Raw genomic sequence first — 22,301 nt, 5'->3', positions numbered from 1 at the left:
TGCATATTTCATAATGCAACATTTTAAAGCAGATGATTTTATTCCAGTAACTGGCTACAAGAGAAACAGGGGAATCAATACCATTCCTGGGCAGAGCCAAACAGCCTGGGCTGGAAATGCAGCTGAGGACAGAATGATATTCACAAACACGGGCAGGAGGCTGGGAAAGCTCACAGCCCCACAGGACAGTGGGGCAGACCCGGAGCCACCAGGCATTACTGCACATGGATCTGGCATGTCTTCCAGGTGCTTGGGAAACACGAGCATTGGTTTATGTACAAATTAGTCATAGGCTTGTGAAGACATCTGTGATCATCTGAGTCCATCTGATCAAAATATTTATAAAAATACTCATTAATTTATTCCTACAATCAAGATTTGTGGGCACAGTCAAGCAGGTTTTGCACATTTCATTTTCTCATCAACCCTGAGTAGTAGGGTCTATTGACATGCATGTTACAGATGAGGGTACGAAGACACAGAGAGGTTGAGGAACTTGCCCAAGGCTGCAAAGCCACAGAGCAACGGAGCCCTGACGCAGTAGATGCCAGCATGTCCTGCGAACAGAGCATGCCTCAGTCCCGAGTCTCTGCTGCTGTGGGGAGTCTGGAGTCCCCAGCGCTCTGCACAACCTTGGGCTTGGCAGCCTTCCAGAGTGTGCCCTACGCTCACTCACTGTGCAGTTACTGGACGGAGAGCTGGAGAGACAGCAGTGAACACTGAGACACCTGCCTTATGGAGGGCTGTGAAAGGCACTCAAAATGGCCTTTTACATATGGGAAACTGAGGCATGGTGCTACTAAATGAGCTAAGTCCCCACAGCTGGGAATAACTGGCAGAGCTGGGACTGGAACCCAGGCAGTTTGATTCCTGGCTTCTGTGAACCATTAGCCCTGAGCTGAAAATGCTGCTGGGCATCACTCTTGGGGACAGGATGACCTGGGGGAGGTTCTTTCAGCACTCTGGATGTGTCCCCACTGCCTGGGCCTGTTGTTTCTGATGAAGGCAGCTACTAACGTTATCAGGGACCTTCTGTATGTGACAAGACGCTTTTCTTTTGTTCTCCAAATTTTGTCTTTGGCTTTCAGCATTTTTACTATGGGGAGCCTGCCTGCTTTTTTCTTAAATATCATGTTTTTGGTTTAACTGGTTTTCCAATTTCCAGGCCAACAGACATGACTTGTGTGAATAAAGTTTGAATAGATGGCCCCATCCAACATCTCCCTCTCCAAGATGAGGTCTAGAGGAAGGAAATGGTGTATCCATGTTTGCTCAGCACACTGGGGACTCCAAACTCTCTGGGGCTGAGAGCATCTCCCTCCCTCCAGCCCTCTCCTGGTTCCTCCACCCCAACCCACCAGTAGCATTCAGATACCAGACGTGGCCTCCCCAGCCCAGCCACACAGACAGGCTGGCCACCCACAGGAACAGAGGCCCACTAAGCTGGGCTGTGTTACAGATGAGACCAGGGGAGGCCACACAGCAGGGAGGATTCAGATAGGGATGGAGGAAGCCAGCAGGACTCCACAGGGGGTGGGGCCTAGAGGGGCAAGGCTCCAGGACAGGCAAGGAGGCGGTTAAGGACAAGGCCTTCTGAGCAGGAGCAGCTACATCAGAAAGCCTCAGGTGCCTGTAATCCCAGCACTTTGGGAGGCTGAAGCAAGTGGGTAATTTGAAGTCAGGAGTTCGAAACCAGCCTGGGCAAAATGGTGAAACCCCATCTCTACTAAAAATATAATACTGAGCTGGGTGTGGTGACACCTACCTGTAATCTCAGCTACTCGGGAGGCTGAGGCAGGAGAATCGCTTGAACCTAGGAGGTGGAGGTTGTACTGAACTGAGATCGGACCACTGCACTCCAGCCTGGGCAACAGAGCAAGATTCCATCTCCAAAAAAAAGTCTCCAGCGAGCAAACTCTCAGGACCGGTGGGCCTCAGCCTTTAGACATTCAATATTCACCATTCATTAAGCATCTTATTATATGCTGGTGTGCTAGACCAACCCCTTGCCCACCAGCACAGGACAAACATGACACAGATAAACCTGCCAGCTTGTTGGCTGCAAATCAGTGCTGTGGAGGACAACTGAAGCAGGTGCCAGGGGAGAGGCCTCACGAGAAGGGGCCATCTACTAAGTGAGCAGTGAGCTCTCCTTATGCAGGCGGAGTCCCAGAGGAGTGAGGCCAGCCAGAGATGGGCCTGAGTGGGATTGGGACAGTGGAGGGTCCTGAGCAGGTACCAAGTCACCCAACTCAGTTTTAAGGCAACCCCTCTCAATCTGAGTTAACAGCCCCAACTAATGGAAGGACAGAGGATATGGTAATCCACAGCAGAGGCTGGCAAGAAGTGGTCAGATTTGCTCTCCTTCGAGCTGGGCAAGGCTGCAGCAGGCAGCACTGAGGTCAGAAGGGCAGTAGTCTGCCTCAAAACGCAGGGCTCCCAGCCCTCTATGACCCCAACCAATGGCAAGTCGAGGCCCTGACAGTCCCTTTACCTCAGTCAGGGCCATGGGTGGTCTCAGACAGGGAGCAGAGTCCTTCTTTGAATCGGGTACCCCAGGATGGCAGGAACCAGGGGTGCCCTGGATGCTGGATCCTTGGCCCCTGGCAGTGGCTGACAAGAGAGTTAGGTGCCCAGGAAACATGTGAGGATCAACAGCAGGACTGTTTCCCCATCCAGGCCTCACTGCGTGTCATGGTGTCTTCCAGGCTGGAGTGCAGTGGTGGGGCTCATGGGCTCACTGCAGTCTCATACTCTTGGCTCAAGTGCCCCGCCCACCTCAGCCTCTATTCAACCTCTGAGGAGCTGGGACCACAGGCGGCGCACCACCACACCCAGCTAATTTTATTTTAGAGACGGTGTCCCATTATGTTGCTTAGGATGGTCTCAAACTCCTGGCCTCACAAGCTGTAATAAACACTAGGGAGCAAACAGGCCAAAGGAAAGAGGGCTGGGCAATCAGGAAAGCTTGGGTGACAGGGTGGCCCAGGAGCAGCCATTGAGCTGAGACCTGAGTGACAAGAGCCAGCTCAAAGAGATAGGGGAGAGATGGGGACACCTGGAGGGCTGGGAGTAGGGGGACGATGCTAAGGCTGTTCAATTCCTGCTGGCTGTACCCTGGGGCTGCCACCTCCCTTACAGGTATAAGCCACCACACACCAAGTTGCCCATCTGAGAGACGAGGTTGCATCAAGTAAAGCCCATCCCCTCCAAGTGTGGCTGCACCCACTGCTTGGATGCAAAAGTCATCTCATCTTCCTCACGTGATGTCTGTCATCCCCCAGGTCTTGGGAACACCCCAAGTCCCCAAACCATGCTACAGCACCAGGGCCCAGGGCCCTGCCCTCAGCCTGCACCCTTCTGGGCTAGAAAAGGCCTTTCTTCTTCTGAATGGAAGCCACTGCCCCAGCTGGGATTCTTCAGGCCACCTCACAATGGAACAGTAGGTCTCGATCACAAGTCAGAAAGCTTTTTCTGTGAAGACAGTGACCCTTGCCCTCACCAGGGCCAAGGCAGCTACCCCACCCCTCCTGCATGGCCAGCCATTGACATCACCTCCAGATGGACAAGGTGACATGCAGAGTTTTGATGACATGGCCTGAATGACAACACACAGGGCCAGAGCTCCCCAGAGCGTTTCAAAAAGGGAGGCCCAGTCGAGGCAGGTGAGAAAGCCAGCTGACTTTATTGCTTTGGGGGCAGGGGGCTCAGGAGCTCTTGGTGGGGCGGGTCCGCTTCCTCTTCACCATCACAGGCTTCTGGCTGCGCAGGATGGCGCTGGCCCTGCGGATGGCTGCCTGGGGGCGGGGGAGCAGAGGAAGGCTCAGCTCATACACTCCACAAGCCGCCCCCTAGGCCCATGCTGGGGGGTGGGGAGTAGGTTGAAAGCAAGAATCCATCCCTCTCCAGCCCATACTGCAACCAGTAGTGGGAGGCCCTTCCCCACAGCACTGGCCAGTCTCCCTCAGCCTGATCCCCAAACCCCAGCTCACCATGCGTAGGTCGGGGCGGTACTTATTCTTGCGGATCATGTGTCTGATGCTGCTGAGCGTGGCGCGAGCATTCTTGTTGATGGTGGTCCGCACATAGGAGGTGGCAGGCTTCCGCTGGCCTGGTTGGGGGTCAGGGAGGTCCTGGGGTCAGTCCACCTAACCCGCACCTTTAGCGCACCTCGCAGGTGTGGACAGTCTCACACTGAGAAGCTGAGCACCCTGGGCCCATGGCAGGTGCCTGGGCAGGCTAGCAGGTAGCTGTTTCCTCACCTGTCCATTTCACAGAGGCTCACTCATCATCACAGAGTACTGAGGACACAGTTTCTGTCACACTCATAGCCCAATTCTGTCCACCACCAAAACACTCCTTTCTCATGCCAGGAAGCTGCTGCTTCAGTTAGGATCTGATCCAGGTCCAGCCAGAGCCCACGCTCCTGGCAATGGGTATGAACAGCTTCTCAGGAACCCCAGGCCCATCCCCACAGCAGTGGTTCAACATCAGCTTGGCTGAGAGGCCCAGCCTCACTCAGGCCAGACCCTTAGTTTAGGAAGGGCCACCCATGTATTCGGCAATCCAAGAGGGGAACGCTTTCGGGACTCCCCAGAACGGGGTCCCCAGGTGCCAAGCAATTGGCTGCTCCCTGGACTACGTGTCCCTGAGACAGGAGGATCACTAGCCAACAGACTGCGTTTGTTGCTGCCACTGAATAAAAGGACCCTTGGCTCTGAGGCAGTTCCAATCAAGGACCTGAGAAAAACTCACTCTAAAAAAACAAAATACAGCCCTGTCAAGAACACATGTGAAGCTGGACTCCTCCATTAGAGACCCCCGACTCACATGAACACTCAGGGAATCCCCAAAAAGGCCTGCACCTGACAGCACAATGTATGGAGTGGGGTCCTCAAGACCTCTTCTCTAATCTACACAGGCAAAATGGGAATCAAATGGCTGCGACCAACCCAGCCTGTCCTCTCGTAAGTGTGGTAGCGAGGGCCCCTCCCCTGTTGTGCCTCAATTTTCCCACCTGTGGGATGAACCCATCCATCCCCACCCTGACTTGCTTTGAGAATTTCATCTGAAAACATCAACCCTGTGCCTTAACTCTCAACAACCACCGAGGAAATTCAGGTCCTTTTCCGTTTCTCCACTTTACAGGTGAGGACAAGGGCTCAGACGCGCGCGGCTCACAGAGCTGGCAAGTCGGCCGAGAGGGAAGCGGGTTCCCAGACCAACACCCTGGCGCCAGGGATGCCCGCCGCGATGGCAGTTACCACTCTTCCTGCCTGAGTAAAAAACCACAGCTCCCTGACCCGGGAAAGGGGCCGCTCTCTGGCCCAAACCAGACAAAACTCACCGGATCTCCGCTTAATGACCACCACGACACCTTTGCCGTCGGCTGCCGGCTCCACGCCCACAGTCTTGCGGTGAATCAGTCCGTTGTAGCGGAAGGAATTGCGGGCCTTCAAGTTATTGGGCTCCTGGGAAGGAGGCGGCACAAGGCATCGTGAAGAGGCGACCCGGAGACATGCGAAGGTCCCGCCCTCTGACCCAGAGTCAGGGACTCAGGACCCTCCTCCCGCAGGAGCCACGCATCCGGGCCCCACTTACAGTGCTGTAGGTCTGCTTATTCCTCTTGATCAGGAAACTGGAGCAGTTCCGCACGACCATCCATTGCAGATGCGCAGACATGGCGGCGGCTACGGGGAAACGGGCACATGGAAAGCGTCAGACACAGAGAACTAAACCGGCTTTGAGCCACGGGCACCGCTCGGACAGCAGAGGAAAAGAGCGACTGGGAACTTGGGTGAATGGGAGACTCCTAAGGGCAGTCAGCGACCTAGAACTCTTGTCAGGCGGGACTGAGCGACCTAAGGCGGCGGGACCGAACTCAGGCAGCCGAGACTAACCGCGGGGAATGAGAGTGAGGGGAAAATAACGAAAATTCACAACGACTTCAGGGGGAGGGGTTAGGGTCCGCCAATGATCCTTGAGGTGCAAGGGAAGAGGGCAGGCAGAGGACTGAGAGGGAATGCGCGGCGGGCGCGAGATGGCGACCACGCCAGGAGGACGCACACTCACCTCCTTTCGCAGCGGCGACCTGAGACGGAAAGAGGAACGCAAGGGGCGGGGCGACGCCTTTAATACCGTACACGCATTTCCGCTTCCTCTCTGGGCGGGCGCGACGGGAGTTGCCGGTCCCCACCTCCGAGGCGGCTCGATGATGTTCGGCTACTCCCGCCGACCAATCGCTCAACGCTCGGGAATATTCGGAACTCTTCGGTTAGAGGGCCGAGAGCGTATTCCGAGGACCGTTCGGAAGTTTTCGGAACTCTACCTCTGGATTTCCGAGTGGCTCCAATTCGAGAGGTCCTGGGACCCATACCTCAGCCTTGTCTCTCCGGTATTGCTCACCCAGCGCTTGTCACTGTGATTGGCATATCATGGGCGCTCAACAAACATTTGTTTTATGAATGAACTGGTGAATGTGTGAACTATATAAGCCTAGCCCCGGCACCTTTGGATATTTCCGGTCTTCGTAAGCCCTCGCGGTGATGGCCAATGAGGGCGCCGAGGCCCGCTCGGGTATTTTCGGAACCCTCCGGAAACGCTGTTGGGAGAGGTGTGTATGTTCGGAAATACTCCGTCTTCATTCGGAATCCCTCGGCTAATCCCGGCAGCCCCCTTGCAGTTCGCCCTGCCCAGGGTTTTCTTGAAATAAAACTGTTAAACTGTTTAACCCTGGGGAGAACCTACACGAAAACTTCTCGCAGACTGCCACCCCAGGGGAGCGCGGATGCTCTCTAAGGGAGAGTTGTTTGGACGGAGGGAGATTTTCATGTAGCTGCTCTGGGCTCCTTTTAGGATTCTATAGATTTGCCAGTCCTCTTCCCTGCCCTCCACCTGTGCCTCCAGCCTATGGTGTGCCTGTCACACCCCATCAGCTCCCTGGGAGGTTATGATCCGTTGTCCGGGCCACCCTAAAGGGGCAGGAGCCTTGCCTGATATTTCTCTGTGTCCTCGGCCTCACCCACGCGGCATGGTGCTGGGGAGACCTCAGAGACTCCTACTGAACAAAAGGAATGAGGGTGCCTGTGTCACCTCCCCAGGGCTCCTTAACGTGCGGTTACACCTGGGCACTCCTTGGGGCAGGGGCTTCGTCTGGTCCATAGGACTATCCATAGGACAGTCGGGGTTCGCCCAGCTTCCTCCACGGGTGCGCTCTGGACCTGATGGGTCTCGTCCGTCTCTGTGCCCGTAGCTTCATTCTCTGGGTACACAGGAGACCCCAGAAGACACGGGCTGAGTGAAGGAAACTCAGCTTCCGCGGAGCCCGGAGCTTCCCCTCTTAGATCACCCCGACTACTGGTTCTCGCGTCCGAGTTCCTTGGTGTCTAAGGGCCTTGTCTGATCTGCACTGTCTGATCTACACAGGCTTCGGGAGGCGGACACTGAGCAGAAACAACGCCACGCCCGGCTCCGAGTGTCCCACGCTGCCACCACTAAAATGCCCTGATTTTTGGCCATGTGTGACCTCCCTGGGTGGCACGGGCCCTAGGCACCCGTGGCTGTGCGCCTGGCTACCACCAGCTCAGGCCTCTGAGCAATAGCCCCTGCACGGAAACCACGGCCAGGGTAACCCCGGCCGGGCCGGTTCGCGCCCAGCCCGGTTCAGGTGACCAGGCGGGAGCTTGGCACACCTGGCGCCGTCCCCTGACCCCGCCCCGGGCCGGGCCGCACCCCGGAACGCTCTCTCTGGGCGCCAGTGGCGGCGGTGCAGGGCCATGGCGGCGGCGCCAGCGGTGTGCGCCACGCAGGGGACCACGCCGGGTGCACCGTCCGCGCCGGCGGCCGCGCCAGCACCCGCGGCCGGCCTGGGCCGCTGCCGGATGGCGCTGCTGCTGGCCGTGGCGCTGGACGTGGCGGGCATGGCGGCGCTGCTGACTGGCGTGTTCGCGCAGCTGCAGGTGCGCGGCCGCGACTTCGGGGACCTGCTCATCTACTCGGGCGCGCTGCTGGTGTTCCTGAGCCTGCTGGGCTGGATCCTCTGGTACACCGGCAACATCGAGATCTCGCGCCAGGAGCTGGAGCGCGACTACGGCCTGCGGCCCTCGGCGCTCGCCCGCCTGGCGCGCAAGCTCTCCCGCCGCTGGTCGGCGCCCGCCGCCGCGGGCCAGCGCCCCGCGCCCGGCTCCCGGAGAGCGCGCCGAGCCGCCCGCGCGCCCCCGCCGCCCGCCGCCGGCTCCCGCCGCGTGCGCCTGCAGCTCTCCACGCTCGAGGCCGGGCCCGGGGTGGCGGGCGCCGGCAGCGAGTGAGGCCCAGGTGAGGGGCGGGCGGGGCAGGGCGGGGAGACGGAGGGACCGAGGGAGGGACGGGAATGAAGACAGACGGGGGAGCGATGGACAGATGGAGACAGAGAGCGGCCATGGGGAGGTAGAGTCCCAGGGCGGGGTGGAGACCGGGACGGGAAGACTGTGGCGGAGAACCGCAGACACAGCAAGCACAGGTGCATACGTGGGGGAGGCTGTGAGACCCTACCCCTGGCGATGGGAAGTGTGGGGGCCGAGTCACACAGTTAGGCCCCCCGCACGGGGAGAGCCCCAGCCTCCAGGTACACCAGGCCCCATTTTTTGTTTTGTTTTGTTGTCGTTTGGGGTTGTTTTGAGAGAGGATCTCTCACTGTCACCCAGGCTGGAGTGCAGTGGCGTGATCTCAGCTCACGGCAGCCTCGACCTCCTAGGCTCAAGCAGTTCTCCCACCTGAGGCTCCCAAGTAGCTGAGAATACAGGCGCGCCCCACCTTGCCGGGCTAGGCACCTCCTGAGCTCATGCGATTTGCTCTGCCTAGGCAGAGCAAGAGCTGCCTAGGCACCTTGCCGGGCATGAGCACCTCCTGAGCTCATGCGATTTGCTCTGCCTAGCCTCCCAAAGTGCTGGGATTACAGGCGTGAGCCACTGAGCCCAGCCCAGGCCCCATTTAATCCTCTCGATGTAACTGGTCTCCGAGGTCACTACTATTACCATCCCCATTCTGCAGTGGAGGAAACTGAAGCGCAGAAAGGCGCCACATTTGCCCAAGGCCACACAACACGTAGGTGGAGGAGCTGGGATTCTCCTGACCTGTAGGCATGGGAAAGGAGGAGTAAGAAGGACCAACAGCAGGAGAAATGAAGCCACCACACATTCACTCCCCTTTCCCCTCTACCTTCTATCTCTTTCCTAAACACATCTTTCCAGCTAGCCTGCCTCTGCTCAAAGACCTGCTGTGGCTCCCTCTTCACCTTTGGTTAAACTGAAGCACTCACTGGCCTGTGGACCCCCCATATTTTGGCCCCATTTCTCCTGCCTCCCTGCACTAATGGTGTCTCTCAGTCCACAGATGGCCAGTTGGTCCCTGTTCCTGCTCTTCTCTATACCGGGAGTGCCCTTGGCTGTCTCCACTCCACCCAGAAAACTTCCCACGTGTTTAAGATTTAACTCAATTTCTCTGGGTCTTCATATTGTCTGAGTGACCCCTCTTGCTGCTTGTATGGCCATGTGCTGTGTCTATGTTGTTACTGTCTCGCCCACCTGACAGGGAGTGCCTTGAGGGTAAGACCTAGGTCCCTAGCGTCCTTGTTCCTAGCATTGCCCAGCAAAAAGTGTGAAATCAGGAAAGGTTGATGGTTGGGTAGGGAAGTGAAAGGATGGTTGGATAAATGGATGGAAGAATGGATGGCTGGATGGGTGGATGGACGGATGGATGAGTTGGTTGATGGATGGATGGGTGAATGGATGATGGGTGGGTGGGTGGCTGGGTGGATGGGTAGATAGATGGGTGGGTGGATGGATGAGTTGTTTGATGGATGGATGGGTGAATGGATAGATGGGTGGGTGGATGGATAGGTGAATGGGTAGATAGATGGGTGGATGGACGGGTGAATGGACAGATGGGTGGGTGGGTGGATGGGTGAATGCATGGGTTGGTTGATGCAGGGATGTGGTTGGATTGATGGATGGATGGGTTGTTTAATGGGTAGATGTGGGTAGGTGGTGAATTGGGGAATGAACCATGAATAGATATGGTTGGAGAGGGAGCCCTGCCTGATAAAGGGGCAAGAGCCTTTCCTGATACTTCTCTGTGTCCTCGGCCTCACCCATGCAGCATGGTACTGGGGAAGCCTCAGAGACTCCTACTGAACAAAAGGAATGAGGGTACCTGTGTCACCTCCCCGGGGCACCTTAACTTGTGGTTACACCTGGGAACTCCTTGGGGCAGGGGCCTTGGCTGGTCCATAGGACTATCTATAGGACAGTCAGGGATTACCCAGCCTCTGCGCGCTCTCTGGATAGATAGGTAGATGGGTGAATGGGTAGTTGATTAGATGGTTGGGGCTGAATGATAAGTACACAGATGAGTGGATGAATGCATTTAATGACATTTAATGACACATGGATGGTTGGGTGACTGAATCCATTTCTCAAATAGGGGTTTGGTAAAAGAATTAAACCCTGTTATCCTAGGACATTCTATGCAGGTAAATAATTAACTTTTTTTTTTTTTGAGACGGAGTTTCACTCTTGTTGCCCAGGCTGGAGTGCAATGGCGCAATCTCGGCTCACCGCAACCTCTGCCTCCCGAGTTCAAGCAATTCTCTTGCCTCAGCCTCCCGAGTAGCTGGGATTACAGGCATGCACCCCCACACCCGGCTAATTTTGTATTTTTAGTAGAGACAGGGTTTCTCCATGTTGGTCAGGCTGGTCTCAAACTCCCGACCTCAGGTGATCCGCCCACCTCGGCCACCCAAAGTGCTTGGATTACAGGCGTGAACCACCGTGCCCGGCTGGAATTAACTTTTCTCCTATGCATCCAGAATGCTACCAGTTATATATTATTCTTTGTGAGATTTGGGGAAATAGTCACCCCAATCATATGCTATGTGCTGTGGTTCAGAGAAGGAACTGGGGTAAGAAAGCATGAACATCTGCTTGCACGGGCGAAGCGTAAGCTAACATGAAGCTTGGCATAGAATGCAAACATAAGCACCTGTAGTTACTGTTACCTTTGGAAATCCTGGCTGAGCACAGTGGCTCACGCCTGTAATCCCAGCACTTTGGGAGGCCGAGGTGGGAGAATTGCTTGCTTGAACCTGGGAGGCAAAGGCTGCAGTGAGCCAAGATCACGCCACTGCACTCCAGCCTGAGTGACAGAGTGAGACCCCGTCTCAAAAAAAGAAAGAAAAGCAAAGAACATTCTTTATGAGGTCGGGCATGGTGGCTCATGCCTGTAATCCCAGCACTTTGGGAGGCCGAGGTTGGTGGATCACCTGAGGTCAGGAGTTGAAGACCAATCTGGCAACCATGGTGAAACCCTGTCTCTACTAAAAATACAAAAATTAGCCAGGCATGGTGGTGGACGCCTGTAATCCCAGCTACTAGGGAGGCTGAGGCAGGAGTATCACTTGAATCTGGGAGGCGGAGGTTGCAGTGAACCAAGATCGTGCCACTGCACTCCAGCTTGGGCAACAGAGCAAGACTCCATCTCAAAAAAAGAAAAGGAAAGGAGGGGAGGGGAGGGGAGGGGAGGAGGAAAGGAGAGGAGAGGAGGGGAGGGGAGGGGGGAGGAGGGGAGGGGAGGGGGAAGGAGCGGAGGGGAGGAGGGGAGGGGAGGAGGAGGGGGAAGGAGGGGAGGGGAGGGGGGGAGGGGGAAGGAGGGGAGGAGGGGAGGGGAGGAGGAGGGGGAAGGAGGGGAGGAGGGGGAAGGAGGGGAGGAGGGGAGGGGAGGGGGGAGGGGGAAGGAGGGGAGGAGGGGAGGGGAGGGGGGAGGGGGAAGGAGGGGAGGAGAGGGGAGGAGGAAAGGAAAGGAGAGGAGAGGATGGGAGGGGAGGAGGAGGGGAGGGGAGGGGAGTGGGGGAGAGGAGAATCCTTTACGTAGCTTAAACACCTAACACAGCTGCACAGGCCTCCACTCTTGGAGCCTCCACCAAAGACTCAGACCACACTGACTCGAACGTAGGCCCCACTTACAAGGAAAATGGGCCTGTTCAAACCCAGGACTCTTGTTTACTGGGGAGAGTGAGCAGCTTCCAGCACATGAAAGACAGAGAACCTGAATTTTAGCAGAGGGACCCACAGGTTCTGGCTCTGGTAGCCCCCACAACCTCCGAGACCACCATGAGTAGCCGGGCAGAGCCACCCCCATCGCTCTGTTGTTCAGGCTGGAGTGCAGTGGTGCAATCACAGCTCACTGCAGCCTCCATCTCCTGGGCTCAAGCAATCCTCCCACCTCAGCCTCCCAAGGAACTGGGACTACAGGTACCAGAGACGGGGTCTTCCTATGTTACCCAGGCTGGTGTCAAACTCCTAGGCTCAAGTGATCCTCCTGCCTGCAGCCAAAATGCTGGAGTGAGGGTCTGAGATGAGGACCACCATGCCCGGCCTCCCTCTGTCTTCTCTGTGTCTGCCTGTTTCCCTCTCTCTCACTCTTTGTCTCTGTGTCTCTGTCTCCCAGGTCTCTTTCTTTGTCCCTGTGCTTCTGTCTTTCCCCTTCTGCATGTCTTCGTCTCCCCGTTTCCGCCTCTCCCTGGCTCGCATTCCCTGTCTTCTACCCGTTGATTTCAGAGCGTTAAAGGCACACACGCGTGCACACACTCAGCAAATGGGAGCATGCAGGGCGAAGGAGCAAGTGTGTGAGTCCATGTGAGCGGCAAGGGCGGGTGGATGGGGCTCCCTGCCTCTGCCACCCCAGGCAGAGAGCCCGGAACAGGGATGGGAGGGGTTCCTGAGCAGTCGCTCACTCCACCCTCCCTCCTGCAGACAACCCCTCGGCTTCAGCTGTCAGGACCGGACTGAGATGTGCAGCTGCCCCTACATCCGTGGCCAGCCGGACGCTCCCTGTCCCCTCTCCCTCCTCACTTGGATAAAAAGCAGATTTGCCTTAGCGCTGCATGTCTGTCTGGGAGAGGGACCCTGCTGGGGTGGGAATGGAGACGAGGTGGCTTGCTTCCTTCTAGCACCCAGGTGGGTCTAGCACCCAGGTGGGCCTGGCCATACCTGAGGTGAGGCTGCCCCTGCCCTGGGGAGACCAGGAGCCCTGGGGATATAGGAGCCTAGCCTTATGCTGGCTCCTTCTCAGAGGGGACCAGGGAGGGGGCGGGGGATAAGGATCTCATCCCAGACCCTCCACTCTACCGCGACATCCCCGTGTGAGTTTGGGTTCACTGAGAAGCAGACACGGAGACAAATTGGACTTGCAAGATATGTATTGGGGAAACACTTTTGAAGGGTAGCTCGGTGCAGGGAGAGGGAGGGAGGGATGGGTAGGACTAGTCTTAGACTGTGCCGCACCTCCAAGAAAATTGCCGCTGGCCCCTGGGGAGCTGGGAGCTGAAGTCATCATCCGTGAGGGAGGCCCCTGCCCTTCGAAAAGGCACCTGTACCCGGAACCCCCACCCCTTGCCTTGCCATGCTCAGTTATTGGTGGAGAGCAGCCCATGGTAATCTAGGTGCATCTGGGGTGGGGGCGGGGGGCACTGTCAGTCACTGGCACTCCATGTAGGAGACTGAGGGGCACGTTTCCACGGCTGTAGCATGCCCCTCTCCCCGTCCAGTCGAGGCACCCCTCAGACCCCGCCACCCCCACATACCCCCAACTCCCTCATTTCAGACCCGCACTCCAGCACTCTTACACCTCTATCCCCTCAGTCCAGGGTCCCCATGATCACAGCCCAGGACACCCCCATGAGCGCAGATCCCCCTCAGCTCAGATCCTCCCCACTTACCTCCCAGATCTCTCTCATTCCAGGGTCCCCCTCAGCTCACACCCCCACAGCCACAGCCTGGGGCCCCCTAAGCCTCCATCCCCAAGCCCCCTCCAGCCCCCACCTGTTACCCCAGACTCTGTGTGCACCGTGCCCCCTGCTCCCCATGGCTCTCAGAGAAAAGAACACGCATCCGTCCACCATATCTGTATTGAGCAGTCCCCCGGGGACTCCCCTAATCCTCCTCCTCCTCGCCCTCTGTCTCCTCACCCTCCTCCGTCCCTTCCCCCTCGGTGCCACCCTCCGCATCCTTGGACTCTTTGGACAGGGCGACTGGCACGCTGCCCACGGACGGCGTCTTCTTGGTCCCTCGGTGCTTGGAGAGCAGCGAGACGGACTTGGACAGGTCACACGGACCCGCCAGGAAACCGGGCATATGCAGCACGTCCCGGCGCTTGGCCCACCTGCAGGGAGCAGACGGCTCAGCCCCCGCCCTCTGCCGGACCCTCCCCCGGGGGTGAAGGCGCCCGCCCTATCCCAGGCCCACTCGCCAGAACAGGCAGATGCTGCAGCTCAGGAGGAGAAGGCCGCTGCACATCCAGACCAGCGCCCACATGTGCTTCCTCCGCATGTTTTCTGGAGAAGGGAGGAAGGGTTAAGACCCGGGGCTCCCGACAGCCAGACCCACCCCCCAGGGACCTGGGACCAGGAGCCCTCACCGTCTGGACGCTGGTGGTAGCAGACCCCATCGCGGTAGCAGCACCGGAGGCGCAGGCAGAGGTTGGGGCTATCAATGGCCGCCTGGCCCCCACAGCTCTCCCGGTCCCATATGTCACCCTCACAGCCTGGGGACCAACCACCAGTGGCTTGCTTCATCACAGCGCCCCGCTCTGAAGGCCTCATACACGGGATGCCAAGGCCACGCTCCTGGGCTGCCTTCCTGGTGCTTACTCTGTGCAGGACCCCGGGGTCCAGGCCCAGCCCCTCCTCCCTCAGACCCAGAGGTCCAGGCCCAGCCCCTCCTCCCTCAGACCCAGGGGTCCAGGCCCCAGCCCTCCTCCCTCAGACCCAGGGGCCCAGGCCCAGCCCCTCCTCCCTCAGACCCAGGGGTCCAGGCCCCAGCCCCTCCTCCCTCAGACCCAGGGGTCCAGGCCCCAGCCCTCCTCCCTCAGACCCAGGGACCCAGGCCCAGCCCCTCCTCCCTCAGACCCAGGGGTCCAGGCCCAGCCCCTCCTCCCTCAGACCCAGGGGTCCTGGCCCCAGCCCCTCCTCCCTCAGACCCAGGGACCCAGGCCCAGCCCCTCCTCCCTCAGACCCAGGGGTCCAGGCCCCAGCCCTCCTCCCTCAGACCCAGGGGACCAGGCCCAGCCCCTCCTCCCTCAGACCCAGGGGTCCAGGCCCCAGCCCCTCCTCCCTCAGACCCAGGGGTCCAGGCCCCAGCCCTCCTCCCTCAAACCCAGGGGCCCAGGCCCAGCCCCTCCTCCCTCAGACCCAGGGGTCTAGGCCCAGCCCCTCCTCCCTCAGACCCAGGGGTCCAGGCCCCAGCCCTCCTCCCTCAGACCCAGGGACCCAGGCCCAGCCCCTCCTCCCTCAGACCCAGGGGTCCAGGCCCCCAGCCCCTCCTCCCTCAGACCCAGGGGTCCAGGCCCAGCCCCTCCTCCCTCAGACCCAAGGGTCCAGACCGCCCCCCTCCTCCCTCAGACCCAGGGGTCCAGGACCCAGCCCCTCCTCCCTCAGATCCAGGAGTCCAGGCCCCAGCCCCTCCTCCCTCAGACCCAGGGGTCCAGACCGCCCCCCTCCTCCCTCAGACCCAGGGGTCCAGGCCCAGCCCTCCTCCCTCAGACCCAGGGGTCCAGGCCCAGCCCCTCCTCCCTCAGACCCAGGGGTCCAGGCCCAGCCCCTCCTCCCTCAGACCCAGGGGTCCAGGCCCAGCCCCTCCTCCCTCAGACACAGGGGTCCAGACCCCAGCCCCTCCTCCCTCAGATCCAGGGGTCCAGACCCCCCCTCCTCCCTCAGACCCAGGGGTCCAGGACCCAGTCCCTCCTCCCTCAGATTCAGGAGCCCAGGCCCAGCCCTCCTCCCTCAGATCCAGGATCCCAGGCCCCCAGCCCCTCCTCCCTCAGATCCAGGAGTCCAGGCCCAGCCCCTCCTCCCTCAGATCCAGGAGTCCAGGCCCCCAGCTCCTCCTCCCTCAGATTCAGGGGTCTGATCTGGGCTCCCCTCCCTGGGTGACCCCGTATTTCAGCGGCTGCTCACTCCATGGGTAGAAGAATCCCTGGATTCCATTTCCATCTGCGAGAGAAAGGGCAGTGTTAGGGCTGTGTGGGGCCGGGCGTCCCTCCTCAGCTCCCCCGCCGCACCAGCCCCTCACCTGCCGAGCCCTGCAGCAGCAGGAGCAGGCCCAGCACTAGGATCTCAGAGCCCAACATGTCGCCTCCCCAGACCTCTGGGGCCACTGTGGGAAGACGCCTTACAGGACATCACCCCAGCAACCGGCCCCGCCCGCCAGGCCCCAGGATTCTGAGTTCTGTTGCTAGGGAGTCCGCGCAGTGACGGGGACGAAGGGGGGTGGGGGGGCTTCACACCAGCCTGGCCATGCCTGGTCTAGGGTGTCCATTCTTTAGGGACCTGGTGGAAGAGTGGGGGCGTCTCAGGTTTAGAAGAGCCTCCTTGGCCACTTGTGGCGGGAAAGAGAGGTCTGGAAGGGCGTGGGAGTCTGGGGTGTGTCTCCATATCACCCGGGGCGCCCTGAGGGGTAGGGAACTGGGAGGCCTTGCTAGGGAATTCCTTTCCTAAGGAAACTGATACCTGAGAAGGTGGATTCGGGTGGCCCAAAGGCTCAGGAAACCCCATTGCTAGGGAGTCTTTCGCCTTAACAACCAGGGGAAGGGGAGCTGTGAGACACAGAGGCCTCACTGAGCCCCATTGTTAGGGAAGGTCCCCCTGGCAACAAGAAGACCTGGGAGGGGGATGAGACAAGGGGCCGGAGCCTAAGTCCGGGGGTCTCCTGGTCCAGGGGTCTTGAGAAAGGCTTTTCATCTCAGGCCCGCCAGGCCTGCTGTCTAGGGAATGTTTAGCAGGGAAGGTGATAGGGCTGGGCGCGGTGGCTCACGCCTATAACCCCAGCACTTTGGGAGGCTAAGGCAGGCGGATCACCTGAGGTCAGGAGTTCGAGACCAGCCTGGCCAATATGGGGAAACCCCGTCCCTACTAAAAATACAAAAATTAGCTGGGTGTGGTGATTACTTGCCTGTAATCCCAGCTACTTGGGAGGCTGAGGAAGAATTGCTTGAACCCAGGAGGTGGAGGTTGCTTGAACCCAGAAAGTGGAGGTTACAGTGAGTCGAGATCGTGCTACTGCACTCCAGCCTGGGTGAAGGAGTGAGACTCTGTGTCAAAAAAAAAGAAAAAAGAAAAAAAAAAAAAAAACAGGGAAGGGGACAGGCCATGTGGGCCCCTGCTGAGTTTGAGGGACTGGTGGGCCAGAGCTGCTTGGAGACTGTAATGGTAGCTCCTGGGCAGGGAGCCCGCATTTCCCTCCTAGATTTGTTTCCCTTCTGTGAACAGAGGTTAGAGAATGGTGGGAAGGAGTCGGCCAAATGGAGATCCTGAAGCTTCCACATTGATTCCCCCCACCATTCCCCAGTGACTGGGAGAAAACTTGGCTTCCAAGAAGAGGAAGCCGGAATGGGGGGCTGGGTTGGGACCATAATCCCTAGTGCACCCCAACTCATCCACTCAGCTTTGCAGCACAGTGAGGAGGGAGTCTCAGCTCCCTGGGACAGTCTCTGGGCTAGAAGTCCTGCATCTGAGGGAAAAGGGGGTTGGAAACTCAGACACCTGCATTAGAGGGAGAAGGGGCTGGAGCCTGGACTCCTGGGTCTGAGGGAGGAGGGGCTGGGGGCCTGGACTCCTGGGTCTGAGGGAGGAGGGGCTGGGGGCCTGGACTCCTGGGTCTGAGGGAGGAGGGGCTGGGGGGTCCCGGACTCCTGGGTCTGAGGGAGGAGGGGCTGGGGCCTGGACTCCTGGGTCTAAGAGAGCCTTGAGGGGCTGGGGGGTCCTGGACTCCTGGGTCTGAGGGAGGAGGGGCTGGGGCCTGGACTCCTGGGTCTAAGGGAGCCTTGAGGGGCTGGGGGGTCCCGGACTCCTAGGTCTGAGGGAGGAGGGGCTGAGGGCTGGACTCCCAGGTCTGAAGGATGGGGATGGGAGCCAGAATTGGGTCTGAGGGAGGAATGCCTGGGGACCTGGACTCCTGGGTCTGAGGGAGGAGGGGCTGGGGGCCTGAACTTGTGAGTCTGGGTGGATGGTCTAGGAGCCAGACTCCATTTATCAGGAAGGCCCGTGGGGTGACTCCCTGTGTTACCCATCTCTCCTGTAAACATCCTGGTGGGTACTGAGTGGGCCCCGGGCTGCCTTCGTCAGAGATGACACAGGTTAGAGGGGGCTCTGCAGGGGGCCGGGGGTGGGGGTCAGAGGGATTGTGGGGCTGAGGCCGGGCAGCTGCTGACCGTTTCCTGTGTCAACATCATCTGGACCCACTTCCCAATTCCCGGGATTCCTCAGGGATCAAGGAGGGGGTGGGGGGCGGGGCCGCCTGGCCTTGGACCGCGGCTTGGGACTGGGGGGGCCCCGCCGTCACGGCCCTCACCGCTAATGACAGGTTTGGGCTGCCTCTGTGGCCGGCCTGCCCCGTCACCCCCCAGAGGCCAGACAGGACCCCCCAGGGACTGACAGACGGACACACACACAGCCTGGGACCTGCTGACCTCACACCCTGACGGCTCGGCTTCCCCTGGGGGCCGCGCGGGAGCCAGGACTCCCTGGCCATCCCCGACGTCCCCGTGGCTTCTCCCCAGTGTCTGTGACCACCCCAGGGCCTGGGCCCTGGCTGCCCAGTCTGTTTCCGAGCCTCCAAGCTGGTCTCTAGCTTCCACTGGGTTCTGCAGCCCTGGCTGCCTCCTGGGGCCTTTGCTGCCCCTGACTCTCCAGCTCTGTTTGTCTCTGTCATCTGTCATTTTCTTGGGACTCCCCAGTCCTGCCTCTGGGTCTCTTTTCTGATCTTCATCTCTTGCTCTGTCTCTCTCTCTTTCTCTTGTTTGCACAGAAGTAGCCCAATGTGTCCCACCCTGGCCTGGGCAGACCCAGGAGTTGCCAGTAACTCCCAGCCCTGTCACTCTGCACCCGCCCCATCTACCTGTACCTCCTGCAGCCACACTGCGGGGATGGAGTCTGAGCCCACAACCCAGGGCTGGGGACCCAGACGAGACAGGAAACTGGCAGCGGCTGGGACCCCGGATTTGTCCCAGACCCATGACCTTCCCCACACATGCTCCCCAAAGCGCAGAAGGGCCACAAGATCCTCCTCTACCTTTCTTGAACTAGAATTTAGGGTCTGGACTCCTGGGTCCAGGAGGGAGGAGGGGCTGGGGGTCGAGACTCCTGGGTCTGAGGGAGAAGGGGCTGGGCCTGGACTCCTGTGTCTGAGGGAGGAGGGGCTGGGCCTGGACTCCTGGGTCTGAGGGACAAGGGGCTGGGGGCCTGGACTCCTGGGTCTGAGGGAGGAGCGGTTAGGGACCTGGACTCCTGGGTCTGAGGGAGGAGGGGCTGGGCCTGGACTCCTGGGTCTGAGGGACGAGGGGCTGGGGGCCTGGACTCCTGGGTCTGAGGGAGGAGCGGCTGGGGACCTGGACTCCTGGGTCTGAGGGAGGAGGGGCTGGGTCCTGGACTCCTGGGTCTGAGGGAGGAGGGGCTGGGCCTGGACTCCTGGGTCTGAGGGAGGAGGGGCTGGGGCCTGGACTCCTGGGTCTGAGGGAGGAGGGCCTGGGGTCCTGGACTCCTGGGTCTGAGGGAGGAGGGCCTGGGGTCCTGGACTCCTGGGTCTGAGGGAGGAGGGCCTGGGGGCCTGGACTCCTGGGTCTGAGGGAGGAGGAGCTGAGGATCTAGACTTCCGGGTCTGAGGGAGGAGGGGCTGGGGGCCTGGACTCCTGGGTCTGAGGTAGGAGGAGCTGGGACCTGGACTCCTGGGTCTGAGGTAGGAGGAGCTGGGGCCTGGACTCCTGGGTCTGAGGGAGGAGGGCCTGGGGGCCTGGACTCCTGGGTCTGAGGGAGGAGGGGCTGGGGTCTAGAGTCTTGGGTCTGTGGTAGGAGGAGCTGGGGCCTGGACTCCTGGGTCTGAGGGAGGAGGAGCTGGGGTCTGGACTCTTGGGTCTGAGGGAGGAGGGGCTGGGGGCCTGGACTCCTGGGTCTGAGGGACAAGGGGCTGGGGGCCTGGACTCCTGGGTCTGAGGGAGGAGCAGTTAGGGACCTGGACTCCTGGGTCTGAGGGAGGAGGGGCTGGGCCTGGACTCCTGGGTCTGAGGGAGGAGGGGCTGGGGGCCTGGACTCCTGGGTCTGAGGGAGAAGGAGTTGGGGACCTGGACTCCTGGGTCTGAAGGTGGTGGGGCTGGGGGACTGGACTCCGGGGTCTGAGGGAGGAGGAGTTGGGGGCCTGGACTCCTGGGTCTGAGGGAGGAGGGGCTGGGGGCCTGGACTCCTGGGTCTGAGGGAGGAGGAGTTGGGGGCCTGGACTCCTGGGTCTGAAGGTGGGGGGTTGGGGGTCTGGACTCCTGGGTCTGAGGGAGGAGGAGTTGGGGACCTGGACTCCTGGGTCTGAAGGTGGGGGGGGTTGGGGGCCTGGACTCCGGGGTCTGAGGGAGGAGGGGCTGGGGGATTGGGCTCTGGTCCCTGTAGGTGGATGGGGCTGGCATTACCGGAACCCTTTTCATGCTCCCCAGCTGGCCCCAGGCCAGTCCCCCATACCCTCGGGCTAGTCCATCCCCCAAGCTGGTGGCCTGAGTCACCTTGGCTGGCCCCGCCGGTCTGGGGGGGGGGCTACGTCAGCTCTCCCCTCACTGACGCAGCCTTAGGCCCCCCACACTGACTCAGCCGGAAGCAGGCCCCCTGAGGGGCGGAGACCCAGTGGTCAGAGGCCTGGGTCCCAGCAGGAGCCAGTGCTGGGGAGGGCCCCTGGGGGGCCCTGAAAGGGGTGGCTGTGACAGACCAGAGAGAGGATGAGAGAGCTCTTACCTGAGGCGATGAGGTCATGTCCCACCGTGGGGGGGCTGTGACCTCACCTCCTTGGGGACCTGAGCAGTTGCCCTTCCAGTGGTGCTGGATTGGGAAGGGGAAGCCTCCAACCAGCCCGGCACAGTCTCGGAGGCTGGCACGAGGGGGTCTGCACGGAGCCTCAGAGCCTCTACCACCTCCGTGCTCTCAGTCCCATCCCGTCCTTCCCTGCCATGTAGGTCTGGGGGCTCTCGGGGACATGGCTTGGTATCTCTGCCCCTTGCTTGCTCTGTCGTGAATCCCGGGTCTCCTCTGCCGCCATGCCTGGGGCTGGCCCGCTGTGAGCCTGGGTAGGCTTCGCTGCCACCACCCTGGCCTGCGGGTCCCCTCCCCCCTGCACTCGTCTCCTGCCTCCACCTCTGTGCAGCGACTTCCAGGGCTCTGGCCCCTGGCCCCGGTTCTGGCCACTGTCTCAGTGTCCCCACCGTCCCGTCTTCACCCCATCTTGCTCCTGCCTCTCCCTCATCCTCCCCGTCTCTCTGGAAGGCAACCTCTTTTTCTCTGTGTCCCTGATGTGTTCATAAAAATTAACGAGGGGAATAAGGATGGTTAGCACTGACTTTGAGCTTCACGTGAATGAGCTGGCTTTATCCTCATCGTGGCGTTTAGGTGGATGAGGGTGCATCATTAACCCCCCTTCACAGATGAGGAAACTGAGGCACAGAGGGGGAGAGTCGCATATAGAGGTCTTGCCTCTATGGAGTGTCTCAGCGCCTCTTTCTCTTGGTCCTCAGTCTCCGTCTCTCTTCCTCCTTCCTGTCTCCATCTGCCTCTTTGAGAAAGGCTTTTCAAAAGGCTGGGTGTGGTGGTTCACACCTGTATTCCCAGCACTTTGGGAGGCTGAGGCGGGAGGATAACCTGAGCTCAGGAGTTTGAGACCAGCCTGGGCAACATGGCAAAACCCTATCTCTACTAAAAATACAAAAAATAGCCAGGTGTGGTGGCGGGCACCTGTAATCCCAGCTACTCAGGAGGCTGAGGCAGGAGAATCACTTGAACCTGGGAGGCGGAGGTTACAGTGAGCTGAGATCACACCACTGCACCCCAGCCTGGGCGACACAGCGAGACTGTCTCAAAAAAACCAAAAACGAGGCCAGGCACGGTAGCTCACACCTGTCATCCCAGCACTTTGGGAGGCCGAGGCAGGCGGATCATGAGGTCAGGAGTTCGAGACCAGCCTGGCCAACAAGGTGAGACCCCATCTCTACTAAAAATACAAAATTAGCCGGGTGTGGTGGTGCACACCTGTAATCCCAGCTACTCAGGAGGCTGAGGCAGGAGAATCGCTTGAACCCGGGAGGCGGAGGTTGCAGTGAGCCGAGATTGTGCCATTGATCGTGCCATTGCACTCCAGCCTGGGTGACAGAGTGAGACTCAGTACCAAAAAAGAAACAAAAAATGAGAAAGACTTTTACTCTGCCCCCATTGCTGAGTCCCCAACATCTCAGCGTCTCTGTCTTTCTAATAT

The 22,301-nt window shown here is 59.7% G+C and overlaps 3 protein-coding genes across 5 annotated transcripts; 1 reads left to right on the top strand and 2 right to left on the bottom strand.

Moving 5' to 3' along the window:
* Positions 1-3,666: 3,666 nt before the first annotated feature.
* On the bottom strand, positions 3,667-6,194 carry RPL28 (ribosomal protein L28). Its single transcript, XM_054463859.2, has 5 exons — positions 6,073-6,194; positions 5,602-5,690; positions 5,348-5,471; positions 3,993-4,111; positions 3,667-3,797 (listed from the first exon to the last, which is right to left on the bottom strand). Exons 2-5 carry the CDS (start codon positions 5,680-5,682, stop codon positions 3,708-3,710), a joined length of 414 nt encoding a protein of 137 aa, XP_054319834.1. The 5' UTR covers positions 5,683-5,690; positions 6,073-6,194; the 3' UTR covers positions 3,667-3,707.
* Positions 6,195-7,722: 1,528 nt separating this feature from the next.
* Positions 7,723-12,909, top strand: TMEM238 (transmembrane protein 238). Its single transcript, XM_054463857.2, has 2 exons — positions 7,723-8,313; positions 12,786-12,909. Exon 1 carries the CDS (start codon positions 7,776-7,778, stop codon positions 8,304-8,306), a length of 531 nt encoding a protein of 176 aa, XP_054319832.1. The 5' UTR covers positions 7,723-7,775; the 3' UTR covers positions 8,307-8,313; positions 12,786-12,909.
* A 1,014-nt stretch (positions 12,910-13,923) lies between these two features.
* TMEM190 (transmembrane protein 190) lies at positions 13,924-17,692 on the bottom strand. Of its 3 annotated transcripts, XM_054463856.2 has the most exons (6): positions 16,538-16,837; positions 16,101-16,357; positions 15,986-16,021; positions 14,449-14,574; positions 14,281-14,365; positions 13,924-14,193 (listed from the first exon to the last, which is right to left on the bottom strand). In XM_054463856.2, the coding sequence occupies exons 2-6, from the start codon at positions 16,156-16,158 to the stop codon at positions 13,965-13,967; spliced, it is 534 nt and encodes a 177-aa protein (XP_054319831.1). In that variant the 5' UTR covers positions 16,159-16,357; positions 16,538-16,837; the 3' UTR covers positions 13,924-13,964. The 3 variants fall into 3 exon arrangements, with proteins under 3 accessions (XP_054319831.1, XP_063513869.1, XP_063513870.1); XM_063657799.1 differs by lacking the exons at positions 16,101-16,357; positions 16,538-16,837 and adding an exon at positions 16,980-17,692; XM_063657800.1 differs by having other exon boundaries at positions 16,101-16,539.
* Between the last annotated feature and the right edge of the window lie 4,609 nt (positions 17,693-22,301).

Source organism: Pongo pygmaeus, chromosome 20 (genome assembly GCF_028885625.2).
Source record: "Pongo pygmaeus isolate AG05252 chromosome 20, NHGRI_mPonPyg2-v2.0_pri, whole genome shotgun sequence".
Classification (NCBI taxonomy): domain Eukaryota; kingdom Metazoa; phylum Chordata; class Mammalia; order Primates; family Hominidae; genus Pongo; species Pongo pygmaeus.
The sequence above is the reverse complement of the archived record's forward strand: the minus strand, read 5'-3'. Positions and strand labels throughout refer to the sequence as shown.